This window comes from Callorhinus ursinus, unplaced genomic scaffold (genome assembly GCF_003265705.2).
Source record: "Callorhinus ursinus isolate GAN/ISIS: 27379988/994484 unplaced genomic scaffold, GSC_fseal_2.0 scaffold3, whole genome shotgun sequence".
NCBI lineage: Eukaryota > Metazoa > Chordata > Mammalia > Carnivora > Otariidae > Callorhinus > Callorhinus ursinus.
In genome coordinates, this window is record NW_027397065.1 from 15,316,703 (window position 1) to 15,329,927 (window position 13,225).

At 32.7% G+C, this 13,225-nt stretch overlaps 1 protein-coding gene across 4 annotated transcripts in view; it reads right to left on the minus strand.

Moving 5' to 3' along the window:
• Positions 1-5,337: 5,337 nt before the first annotated feature.
• CHD1 (chromodomain helicase DNA binding protein 1) overlaps positions 5,338-13,225 on the minus strand; it is a 72,064-nt gene continuing 64,176 nt past the window's right edge. For 2 of the 4 annotated variants that reach the window (XM_025866838.2, XM_073888545.1), the window contains exons 33-36: positions 11,642-11,738; positions 10,655-10,706; positions 9,934-10,144; positions 6,634-8,183 (exon numbers count right to left, since the gene is read on the minus strand). In XM_025866838.2, the coding sequence (XP_025722623.1) occupies positions 7,838-8,183; positions 9,934-10,144; positions 10,655-10,706; positions 11,642-11,738 (706 nt within the window). In that variant the 3' untranslated portion in view covers positions 6,634-7,837. Of the gene's footprint in view, positions 8,184-9,933; positions 10,145-10,654; positions 10,707-11,641; positions 11,739-13,225 lie in introns of those variants that run through there. The other 2 variants (XM_025866840.2, XM_073888546.1) reach the window with 2 other exon arrangements.

The window sequence follows — 13,225 nt, forward strand, 5'->3', positions numbered from 1 at the left end:
ATCCAAAAATCAACAAATACTTAAAAATTGAAATTAAAGGGGTACCAGGGTGGTTCAGTCGACTGAGCATTAGACTCTTGGTTTCAGCTCAGGTCATGATCACAGGGTCGTGGGATTGAGCCCCACATTGGGCTCTGTGCTCAGCTAGGAGTCTGTTTGGGATTCCCTTCTTTTTCTCCCTCTCCCTCCTCCCCTCCTCATGTTCTCTCTCTTAAATAAATAGAATCTTTTAAAAAATTGTAATTAAAAAAAGCATTTATAAGGGATAAATTTAACAATTTATCTAGCAAGATTTGTATAGTGAAAAATCACGATGAGAGAAATTGAAGATATAAATAATGGTATACTGTACTAAGTCAGACATCTCAATCTTGTTAAACTATCAATATTCTCCAAATTGATTATATGCTCAATATAATCCCAATCAAAATCCTAGCAGGTTTTTGGTAGAAATTTACAATTTGATTCTAAAATGTATGTGGGAAAGCAAAGGAATTTAGAAGGCTCTAACAATTTTGAAGAACAAAATTTAGAACTAACACCACCTGATTTCATAATTTATTATTTATTTAAAGATTGTATTTACTACTGAGAGAGAGCGTGAGAGCGCAAGCAGGGGGCCGGGGGGGTAGGCAGAGGGAGAGGAAGAGAGATAATCTCAGGCCGACTCTGTGCTGAGCAGAGAGCCCGACATGGGGCTTGCTCCCACGACCCTGAAATCACGACCTGAGCTGAAACCAAGAGTCGGTCACTTAACCGACTGAGCTACCCAGGTGCTCCCATAATTTACTATTTAAATTGCAGTAACCAAAACAGTGTGTTGTTGGCATAGGCAGAAATATAAATTAATAGGACAAAACAGGAAGCCCAGACACAGACCCACCTACATATGAACAACTGATTTTCAATAAAGTAAAAGAAATTCAGTGGAAAAAGAATCTTTTCAACAAATGCTGGAAAAATTGGATATGCATATCCAAAAAAACAAAACGAAAACATAAAAACAACCCCCCACACACCTTTCGTTCATACTGCATATTATATACAAAAAACTTGAGATGGATCACAGACTTAAATGTAATTCCTAAAAGTATAATCCTGTTAAAAGAAAACGTGTAAGAAAAATCTTTGTGATCTTGTGTTAGGCAAAGATTTCTACACACAAAGAAGGAACCATAGAAGGAAAAAAAGGGAAAAACTGGATTTTTTCAAAAATCTTTAAATTCTGCATTTCCAAAGACACTTAAAAAAATGAAGACAAGTCACAGACTAGGAGAAAATATATGCAGTTTATCTGATACGTGAATTGTATCAACAATTCTATTTATAAAATTGGAAAAAAATTTGAAGATTAGAAAGAAGAATGACAAACACATTAAAAGATGTTGAATACCATTAGTCACTAGGGAAATGAAAATTACTCGTTACCCCTAGACACCTACCAGAATGACGACATGAAAAAAACAAACAAGCAAACCCTACCATACAAAATGCTCACATGGTTAAAGAGCAACAAGAACTCTCATCTATAGCTGGTGGGAACATAAAATGGCATACCTGCTTTGGAAAATAGTTTGGCAGTTTTTTGTAAAGTAAAACATATACTTTACCATACAACCTAGAAATCCCAAAGTACTTCCCAAGGTTAGAATATGCCTATCCAGAGACTTGTCCATGACAGTTTATTGCATCTTTATTCATAATGGCCAAACAACTGGAAACCCAGTTGGTGAATGGATAAACAAACTGTAGAACATTCAGTATGAAGAACAGCACTTAAAAAGTAATGAGCTACTGTTAATGCAAAAACACAGATGAATCTCAAAAACATTATACTAAGTGAAAGGTCGGCTCAAAGCCTATATTTTATATGTTCCTTTAAATAACATTATGGAAAAGATAAAACTATGGGGGCAAATCAGTGGTTGCCAGGGACTAAGTATGGGGAAATTAGTACAGGATAACTTTTTTGGGGTGCTGGAAAGGTTTTTGTATCTTAAATATGTTGGTGGTTGAATAACTGTATAATATGTCAAAGCTTATTACAATGTATACCTAAAAAGGATGAATTTACCTTATGTAAACATGATCTAAATTTTTAATGGGAAAAAATATCAAAAACCAGCCAGGGAGGGAATTTTTTCTTTTTTGGCTATTTCACCTTAAAGACATTGGAAATGCAACATGTTTCTCTTGCATTATGGTGTCTTTACAAGTTGTGTTCTTTCCTTATGAGTAGAAAAAAATCTATCATGCCACCTAAAAACATATTTCCTATCAAAAGATAAAGGCACAGACAAAATAAAATGTTTTATATTTTCCTATTACATACCACACCTCTGAATATCTCTTCACAAAGTATCATCTTTCCTAAGCAGCCATAAGTTACAAATACCAGTTTTTTATTTATAGTGTTTTAAGAGGAGACTTAACCTCTGTATTATTCAAGTCAATAAAATAAATATTAAAATCCCCCAAATCATATTAAGGCCTTTCTATATTTTAATTTCTAGATGAGACTTAGGCATTTATGTTTCAGGTGATTCTTATTAGTTAAAAAGCAAAAGATAGTAAAAAGACTCTAGTAATAAGAGATACTGATAAGGCATATAAATGTTTCCAAATATACTAACAGATCAGGTAATAACGGAAAGACAAAAAGTTTAATAATGCTGGCCACTTATGGCACATAGCATTTCTGGGAAAGAACCAAAATAATGAAAAAAATGCAACTGATATGTGAGGCATTGGGTTAGCTCCTGGGGTTACAGCAGTGGATAAGATGAAGTCCTTCCCCTAATGGAACTTACATGTTCATGGGGAGGCAGTCAATGACAAATGAAAAAAAACAGAAGTCAAGTAATGGTAAGTGCTAGAAGGAAAAGAAAAGGGATTTAAAAATGATTGATAGGGGCAGCGTACCAGTTTAGAGACTTGACGTGACATGTGAGCAGAGACTTTATTTAAGCAAGGGAGTAAGCTTTGTACAAATTAGGGATAAAGGTATTCTTTTTTTTTTTTTTTTAAAGATTTTATTTATTTATTTGAGAGAGAATGAGAGATAGAGAGCACGAGAGGGAAGAGGGTCAGAGGGAGAAGCAGACTCCCTGCTGAGCAGGGAGCCCGATGTGGGACTCGATCCCGGGACTCCAGGATCATGACCTGAGCCGAAGGCAGTCGCTTAACCAACTGAGCCACCCAGGCGCCCAGGGATAAAGGTATTCTTGACAGAGGGACCAGCAATGCAAAGTCCCAGAGTTATTCTTTGGGGTATTCTAAACAATGGAGTAGCATGAGTGAGAGAGAAAGACTAGAAATAGCTAGGGGTAAAGTGCCACATATTATAAAGTTGTGAATGCCAAGTCCATTCATTTATCAAAAATTATGGAACATTGGCAGTTGTGTTTTTTCTTAATGTTATTGGTGGAGAAGGGCTGAGTCTGGTTTTCCATATTTTAAGATTAGATGCCTATTAGATATCGAAGTGGAGATGAGTTCAGGGGAGTAGCTGAAGCTGAAGATACTCAGCAGAGAAATGGAAAGAAAAGGAAAAACAGTAAAGCTGGTGAGACAGAGGACAGAAATCAAAAACGTTATGAGAGTAATACCACAGGTTTCCAGAAAGTAGAAAGAACTGGTCAAGGCAAGACCTGATCTAAAAAATACAAAGTGCTCCATGCATTATGTGCCCTCCTTAATACCCATCCCTGGGTTAACCCGGAGCATGGGGTGTTATACGAAAACAATGACTTGTGGATCACTACCTCAAAACTAATGATGTATTTTATGGTGACTAACAAAATAAAATTAAAAAAATTTAAAAAATAAACAAAACCACACCTAAACTCAGCATAGTGAAACTGAAAAACACCAGAGACAAAGCAAAGTTTTGAAAGGTAAAAAGTGGAAAGAACAGTGAGTGCCAGGTCAGTTCCACAGCTCACTGACAGATTGGAAACCTAACAGTAGTCTACAATAGTAAAACTACAAGGTAATCCACATTCCTGCCAGATAATGTAGATCAGTGCAGTCAGTATCTTAGCTCATTTAAGAGAAACATGATGAGCTCAGGTTTTGTTTGGGGACTATTTATACCATTTCAATTTAATATTTAGATCAAGACTCAAATGTAGACTGGGACATAGAATTAAAAGCATCTTATTCATTTGGGAGTTTGAACTACCAATCTTGTTTCAAATAAAGATTGGTTAAGTTTGTTTTAAATAAAGGACAAGGTGACTAATGGCCTTTTAGGATAGAAAATATGGCACATGAAGCCCCATTGAAGAATTTGTATAGATATTTGGAAAAAATCTGGAAAGTATTTTTTAATCCTACTTTACCAAATAATCTTATTTTTCATTCTTTAATGTAGTTAATATTTCTTACCCTTAGGTCTTTCTTTATAAAGAATCCAAACATTTCCTGTAATAAAATCAATCTATTAGGTTAAAAAAAGAAGAAAAAAATTAGCATAAAGCATCTATAAAGTCAATTACTGCAGTCACTGTCAGGAGAAAATATAGTATCAATTGTTTTGTTTTAAATGTCTAAATTTAGAAGACTTAAAAATTTCAACACAGAAGTGTTTTTGACATTATTTTGTCTCAGGGTGTTTTTGTTGTACTATTGCCTAGTTATCTGCCCTTAAACGTGTTCATCACAAATCTTGCATGAAGTGCTACAATATATGTAATAGATCTGTCTGTATTTTTAAATTGAGTCTTGAATTTAAGTAATGGGTTTGATAGTTGGTTTATATTAACATGCTTAAATATCAATTTAGAAACATTTAAAAGTATTTTTTGCATTATTTACTAAGTAACAAACCACTTAAAATTTTAACAATGAAGCCACATTTGTGAGTTCACATTACAATTTCAAATGAAGTTGGGTAAATCCAAAAGAATCCTGTATTTAAAAATTAGCTGTTTTTCCACCACCTACCCCCACCCCAAATCACTACACTCCTTGCAAAAAAAAAAAAAAAAATCACAACTATAAAACTCCATTATTACTTAGTCGGAAACAGAGTAACGAACAGGAATTATGCCAATTACCCCAGTGAGTATTCTTTAAATCTCATGGAAATGAAATCAGTGTCAATCAGTGTATCTATACAACCTTTTCCTTACTTAACTACAAAAACGGATTATAGAAATTATCACATATGTAATCTACTATGTTTTGTGCTATAAAGGTTTGTTTTATTAAGCCACTCACTCTGAAATGAACAAATCATTCACACTCCAGTTTTCCACAGCTTTCCAGTCTAAAATTATTTTCTAACATATCCTGAACAAAGAATATTTTCTTTATAAGCAAACAGGCCATTGCTTTTAATAAGAATCATTTATTGTATATTATTAAAGTGGAGGGTTAACTGGTACAGTACTATGCATAATCTCTCACCCTTGAAAATTTAAACACAAATGGTTAAAAATAGCAAAGCAGAATGAGCATGTAAAAGACAAAATTTAAGCATATTTTATAGAGAATGTTCCCTGTGATATCTATGCACTAATGTTCTTCTCCATTGTGTTTTAATAAATTTATGGCTTATTCCTCTTCTACAGGATTGCGACTTCTTACAAATAATGAACGTATTTTCCATCAATTAATGTTACATACAGTTTTAGATTTTTCATTCAACTCAACTAATTAGGTGACTAAAATATTCAACTAAATGTGGCATTGTTAAGAAATCAGAGCCCATTCCATTGCCTCAAAATATGTAATAATGTTCTTCTATGAAATCTGTACAATAGGATATAATGCAAATATCCCAGCTACAAAATGATGAATTAAAAATGCCAACCCTGATCTGTTTACTGTGTTAAAATTAGAATTTCATTAAGTATTATATTTTTTTGTTAAATGCTATCTTGTGGAATAATCATTTATACTAAATGTGGAAAAAAGTTGAAAAGCTTAAAAAATGTGTACCGGCACTAAACTGTTTAATCACTTTTATATTTAATTATAAATTAATGTTTAGAAAATGAGTTATTCTTCCTATGTTATCTGATATGCCAGGAAAAAAGAGATTATTATTTTCCAGGGTAACTAAAAGAGGTATCACTACTCAAAAAAAAGGGGGGGGAGGAAAGCTTTGTTTTGTACACATAAAATTTTAGACCTAAATGGATAAAAGGAAAATGTTTAAAAACTACATCCATCTATGGACAAATTTCCGTAGATTGCTCCCACAGTTAATCAACAGGACACATTTAAGAATATTATAGGCATATACCAATATACTTATATTTGTCAAAGTTAAGATTCAAATTTGCTACAGCACAGCACACATCCAAGAATGTATGCTACATGATTCAAAAATTCCCACTGAATATAACAAAATAAAAATCTGTGAATAAATATAAGGCTTTCTAAAATAAAATCTGCAGGAAACCAACAAGAGTCCAACAAAGATTTCTACGATCTAAATTTTACTTCACAGATTCATATAATCTTCAAAACAGATTTAGCTGTAGTGCCACACATTAACAATAGTTAACTGCTTACCAAAATACCTTCTTCCTGGTAGCTAAACGTTACTACTTAAAAAAAAAAAAAAAAAGTTAAGTGCTTGAGGGAATAAGAATGCAGCAGAAAATTACAGGAGCCCACATATCCTTTTTCTTAAATTTAATTTGTCATATATAAGGTTTTTATATACAATCAGTGTGCATTGTAACAGTTTATATTAAAAGTCAATCAAGTTTATCTAAAATGTTACCTGGCTGCATAGCACATTTGACATTATTGCCCACATGAAAAGGGAAAACAAATGGATTTACAATAACTTTTGGCCATTTTGGATTCTGAAAAGTGTTCATACACCTACCCTTTTAAACCAAATGCATCTGAAAAAAATGTTTCCAGAGCATGCAGTTTAGATTTTACATATTATCTCACCATTTTGTTACTACAAACACAATATTTACTAAAAAAGAAAAAAAAGAAATAACATGTATCTAATAAAATAGTCAATATAAAAAGAGGACTAATGGAATTAAGTGGCCCCTTTCCCCATTTTTTACATTCTAAACAATGATTCCATCAAGACAAATCATTAAAAAGTGTTATTACACTGATATTTTTAAATGATAAGAAGGCCTGAGTTGGTAGGGAAAGGAACAGTCAAAAAAAGCCTGAGAAGGGAAAGGAAGTAAGGAAAGCTCATTTAATCCATTTACAATAATTTACAGCCATTTGTGTGTGTGTGTGTGTGTGTGTGTGTGTAAAAAGGCATAATAATAGCTCACAAACAGGAAATTCCTGGCTATTTTACAGATATAAGTACAGAATTTAAATATTCAAGCTTGTGATGAAAAGCGGCAAGGTGGTCGCAGTGTACAATGTAAACAAGTAGCTTTGGAAAGTGAACAAAGTCCTTGAGTGTTTTTTCTTTTATTAAGAAAAGAACTCTCTTTCATTCCTTCCTGAAACATGATCACAGGTCAGAGTAAAGTTCATATACAAACATAATTTAAATGGAGGTCAGTCTAAAATCACTGACTTAAAAACAGTTTTATCCAGCCTATATGGAAGGGCAGTGTTGAGGTCCCTGTAATAGTAAACATTTTCCATTTCTTTAAAAAAGAAAAAAAAAAAAAGTACTACAGTATTTGTAGTACAGTGCAGCATAATCCTTAAATATAAAAATATTTTCTCTTCTGTTGGGATAATAGACCTTGCATCCTGGAAAGAAGTAACAATACTGCTACTGATAGAAGATCTGTTTATATCTTTCAAGTCATGTAAGGCAATTACTGTGTTGGTTTATGATATATGGCTAAAAGAAAAGTCCAGAAAGACAAAATATCAGTTTTTGTTATGTTTTCCGACTACTCCAGGTATGCTCAGGTGTACTTTTGTGTTCAATTGAGTGTTCAAATGGAGATCTGGAGCCATAAGGAGATCTCTGATCTAGTGGTGATCTGGGGCCACTACTGGAAGCTCTGTGGTCCATTTGCCAATCTGAGTGATACCTATAATCCCTGGAAGATTTATGGTGTGTATATTCAGAACTTGCCCGATGGTCTGAATGTAACCGATGATCTGAATGAGAACGATGATCAGAATGAGATCTATCCTTTAAACTTCCTTCCAAATTTGACCTGTGATCTCTACTCCTGTGATCATCCAGTTTTCTGTGTTTCTCTCTATCACTGTAATACCTAATAAAAGACAAATTAGGAATTAAATTAATAATGCAAATTAAATGTTTCCAAATAAAATAATTATTAAAAAATAAAACACAAAAATACTTTAAGGCATCCTTTTAATTGTATATAAGCTCTGTGTTTCACTACAAAAACTTCCTAAGTGAGCTTTAGTTATTGGACCTATCTCTGCATGCCTCTCTGGAAAAATCGTTCAATTCACAAAACTAAAGTGAACCATACAGAATACCTCAGGCAGCATCTAATTTTGCATGCCTATTTTATTTTTTAATTATTTTTTTAACTATTTAATACAATTCTATTCTTAGTTAAAGCGTAATTGATGTACAATATCACATTAGTTTCAGGTGTACAACACAGAGATTTGAAATTAAACACATTATGAAATGCCCACCATGGTTAAGTGTAGTTACCAACGGTCGCCAAAATTATTACAATATTGACTATTCCTTAGCTGTACTTTATATCCCCACAAGTTATTTTATACCTGGAAGTCTGTACCTCTTAATCCCCTTTACCTATTTCACTTATCCCCCCCATTCCCCTCCCTCCTGACAACCATCAGTTTGTTCTTTCTATTTCTGAGTCGTTTGTTCATTGTTTTTGTTTTTTTTAAGATTCCAGACACAAGTGAAATCATATGGTATTTGTCTTTCTCTGAGTTATTTCACTTAGCTCACATGCCCATTTTTCAATAAGGTTGCTACGCTTCATTCTATGCAAAAACTGTACTAATGCATCTTAGTTATCTGGAAGTGAGGATTAAGATAACGATCTAGAATACCCTTGAAATCAGAGCCTTTTATGAACCTCTAAGGCAGAAAAAAAATAAAAACCTCTAAAATGCAGTCTGTGAACTAATTTGCGGGAAGGGAATTTTCATTAGTTGGGGAAAGGTCATTGTTATAAAAAACATAAATTATGTTCTATAAGCCTGTGAAATTATAAAAATTTACTACTACAAATAGAACTTTTCATTTCATGTGCCCTTTTCTAATTGGAAGAGACATTCTATAATTGATGTATTCAATGACTGTGCTTCTATTACAGAAGGAATTATTGTAGTGAGCACAACTAAAATGCAAAGAAAATCTACTAATTTCTTTATTTCTGATCTTTTACTTATTCTTCTGTTTTTTCTTTTGCTTTTCATAATTATCATTAACTTATGAAAATATTCCTTTACCAAATGTATTTTGTTGTTATTATTTAGGTTGTTTACTACTTAAAGGCTTCAAATAACAATAAACAGAGAAACCTTCCTGATTTCAAGACTTCACAGATTGCTGTGATTAAGTTTAAACTCAGTAAAGCATTTTCACGTGAGTTAATTCTTCCCCTATTTTTTTTAATGAAATGGAACACAGAACCCCCCCCCAAATTTCAGTCATATTCGATTGAGCTTTTATTTTACTCTATTATTGTATTTTGAGGAATATTTGAGCCAATATTCTCCTAACACCAACAAAAATGAATCTTATGACTTATTAATTATAGAACTCCCTATACTTTCATCTCTTACTGCACATGTTGATCTTAAATTTAGAATTAAAAAAAATTTACAGAAATTCAGTTCTCAATATTAACAAAAAGTGCTATGTACCAGTTTTTCTATTTGTAAACAAACACCTTTATTTCACTTAAGATTTGTTATGATTACCTGAATACTGAATTGACTAAAACTATTGTAAATTAAAGAAAAGACATGAATAAGCAAAATTTCAAAACTAATTGTCCAATTTACCTGCTTTCCTGCTTGTAATGATCCCAGTCACGATGATCTTTACCATTGCTAAAAGAAGAATAGGGTCTTTTCCTAGAGTCAGTCTTTTTGTAAGAATCTCCCTGATGTCGGTCTTTATGATGATCATGATATTGAGATAAGTGTCTGTCAGATGAATAACTGTCCCTGCTGCTATCATCGTGATTTGTATTCTCTTTTAATCTTTCCACATCTGTTAGAGAAAAGAATACAGCTTTTGTTAATGATGTAAAACAAAAACATGGTAACCAAATTAACTTTGCTGCTAGGTTATAAGAACTCCTATTTCAACTCCAGAAAAACAAAATCAGTTGCACAACAGACAGTTAAAGACTTTAGAAATGGTCTATAAAGGCAGTATAGTAAGGCCTACAAAAGGGTTACTGAATTCTGAAATGTGAAAAAATATAACTGAAAAATTTAAGGCCCATTTTCTTCTCAGACTATACTTTTGTGACTCTTGCACCAATAGAATACATTATTATTCGAAATATTTTTAAAAAATACATTCACTTTAACAATTATTCTATAAATTCTAGAAACTGACAAAAGGTTGATTTATGGAAAGGTTAATTAGCTAAAAAGAATTACTCTTTAAGATAAGAGATTCGATATAGAAATGTGGGTATGTATCATGTAAAACAAACCTGAAAGAGGAAAACAATTTTTAAATTTACTTTCTAAAACAATTAGTAACACTTACCTGGATTTCTAATCACTTGAGCATTCAAGTTGCTGTTCTGGTCATTATTTTGCTAAAATAAATGCACATAGGTAAGAATCTTTTAAGTGGCTTCAAATACCCTTACAAAATAGGAAAAAGAAAAAAAAAAAACCCTAAAAAGAAAATTCTGATGCTGAAAGAAGTCCTCATATATTAGAATGTATACATGTATCACTTCCAGATACCTTTTTTTAAAGCATAGACTATTTGTCCCATGACTTTCTTAAAAATTTGACTTTGAAAGACTTTTAGACTTACAGAAAAGCTGCAAAAATAGTACCTAGAGTTCCCATATGCCCTTTACCCAGCTTCTCCTAACGTTAATATCTTACACAACACCACAGCATAATCAAAACTGAGTAATGAACACTGGTACAATACTATGAACTGAACTAGAAACTTTATTCAAATTCTGCATTTTCCCACTAAAGTCTTTTTTCTGCTCCAGGATCCAATCTGGTATTCCATATTAACACTGAGTTTTCATGTTTTCTTAGTTTCCTCCAATCTAGGAAAGATTTTTAGTTTTTTTCTTGTCTTCGATGACCTGGACACTTTCGTAGAGTACTAAACAGTTATTCTGTAGAATATCTTTCATTTGGGGTTTGTCTGATATTTTTCTCATGACCAAACTAAGGGTATGCATATTTTTGCCAAGAATTCCATAAAAGTGATGTACCTTTCTTAGTGCATGTAATGAGGGTTTATGATGTTAACTATGATCAAATGTTTAAGGTGGTTATTAAACAACTTGGAGGAGATACTCTTAGTCTATGCCATTATCTTGTTTTCATGCCCACTAATTTTAGCTTCCTTCAGAAGATCCTACCTGTAACAACTTTTATTGTGCTCTAACAGTGATTTTGTATTTCCTTCATTCCTTCTATTTATTAATTGAATTCTTCTATAAGGAAGTATGTCTCAGTTTTAGTAACATAAAGGGAAAAATATGATGCATTAATTTACCTGAGATTCCTGCCGTTTTTTAATAGCATGTTTATATAATTTATGTAATTTTCTTGCATCAAACTCCGTAAACTTAGATACAAAAATCCACAGGTTTCTAGAAGAAGAACAGGTAAATTAGTCTGGCGGAAAATATTTAGATTTTTCATGGAACCCCCTAACCTCTAGATAGAAACACACATACTTAGCCTTCTATGGAACTAAGTCTAAGGACATTATTTCTAGTATTTTTAAAAACTTTATATGGCTAAAACTCCAATCTTTTTTTTTGTTTTAAAGTAATCTCTACACCCAATACTGAACTCACAACCCTAAGATCAAGAGTTGTATGCTCCAATGATGGAGCCAGCCAGGTTCCCCCATATGGGTAAGACTCCAAAATGAAACTAAACATTAAGTTTTACTTCTCTTCCAAATCCCCTATTTTATAATCTTTTAGAGTGAAAATAGTAATCCATCCTAATTTGAAACCAAAAAAAAATGTAAACTTACAAATCAGGAAGGGACTTATATTATGACTTATATTAGTATAAAAGAAACAAGCTATGTTAGTAGTCTGACTAAAGATACAATCAGATAATGTGGATTAAGCTTGTTTAAGAAGGGTCCTAAAGAATGTGTTAAAGAGCAACTATATGGGAGCCATGAACAGAGAAACTTTAACTTTGGATCTTGAATATAAAAAGAGAATGTGGCTATATTTCCATTTAAGCCTAATATATATATAAATTATATATATATTATCTATATATATATATAGATTATATATATATATATATAAAATTGAACTTTACTGTATCCCTGTTCTATGGTTCTGTGGTTTGAGGGACATCATGAGTTGAAAGAGCTTGAGATGTATAGAATTCTGTTTTAGAGTATCTAAAGAAAGCATTAAAACTCCAGTATATGTTATTTCAGCTATAAATAAAAGATTAAGCCAGACAATATAGTACTTTAGGATTATTTCCTCTCCTTCCTCTTATCATCTTTTTTTTAAGATTCATTTATTTATTTCAGACAGAGAGAGAGTGAGCAGGGGGAGGGGCAGAGGGAGAGGGCTTGATCCCAGGACCCTGAGATCACAACCTGAGCCAAAATCCAGAGTCAGATGCTTAACTGAATATACTGAGGCACCAGGTGCCCCTCCTACTATACCTTATCATTATCATTCAACTGAAAAATATACAGTCCCTTATATATAGTTTATAAAGGATATCAAGTACAGATGATGTTATTTTGCGGATGATTACTAGTAGGCTCAGAGATATTCTGTAACTGTTCAAGGTCACAAAGCCAATAATTAGCCAATATGGGGACCAAGCATGTCTTCTGATGCCAACTCCAGGAATCATTCCATGGCATTATAAACACATTAACTTCAGGCTATTATTATTGTCCATGCATGTCTTCAGACATGATAGCTCAGTTTCATTTGTTTTCAAAAGCCTAGTGATCATAATCAACTTCCTGTCTCCTTCTCTAACATGGGTCATGGTTGATTTTAAGGAGAAAGGCGACAAGGACAGAATCTTCAGTGTAATCATCAGTCCTTCAGAAATATGTCATTATCATCATACAGTTTTT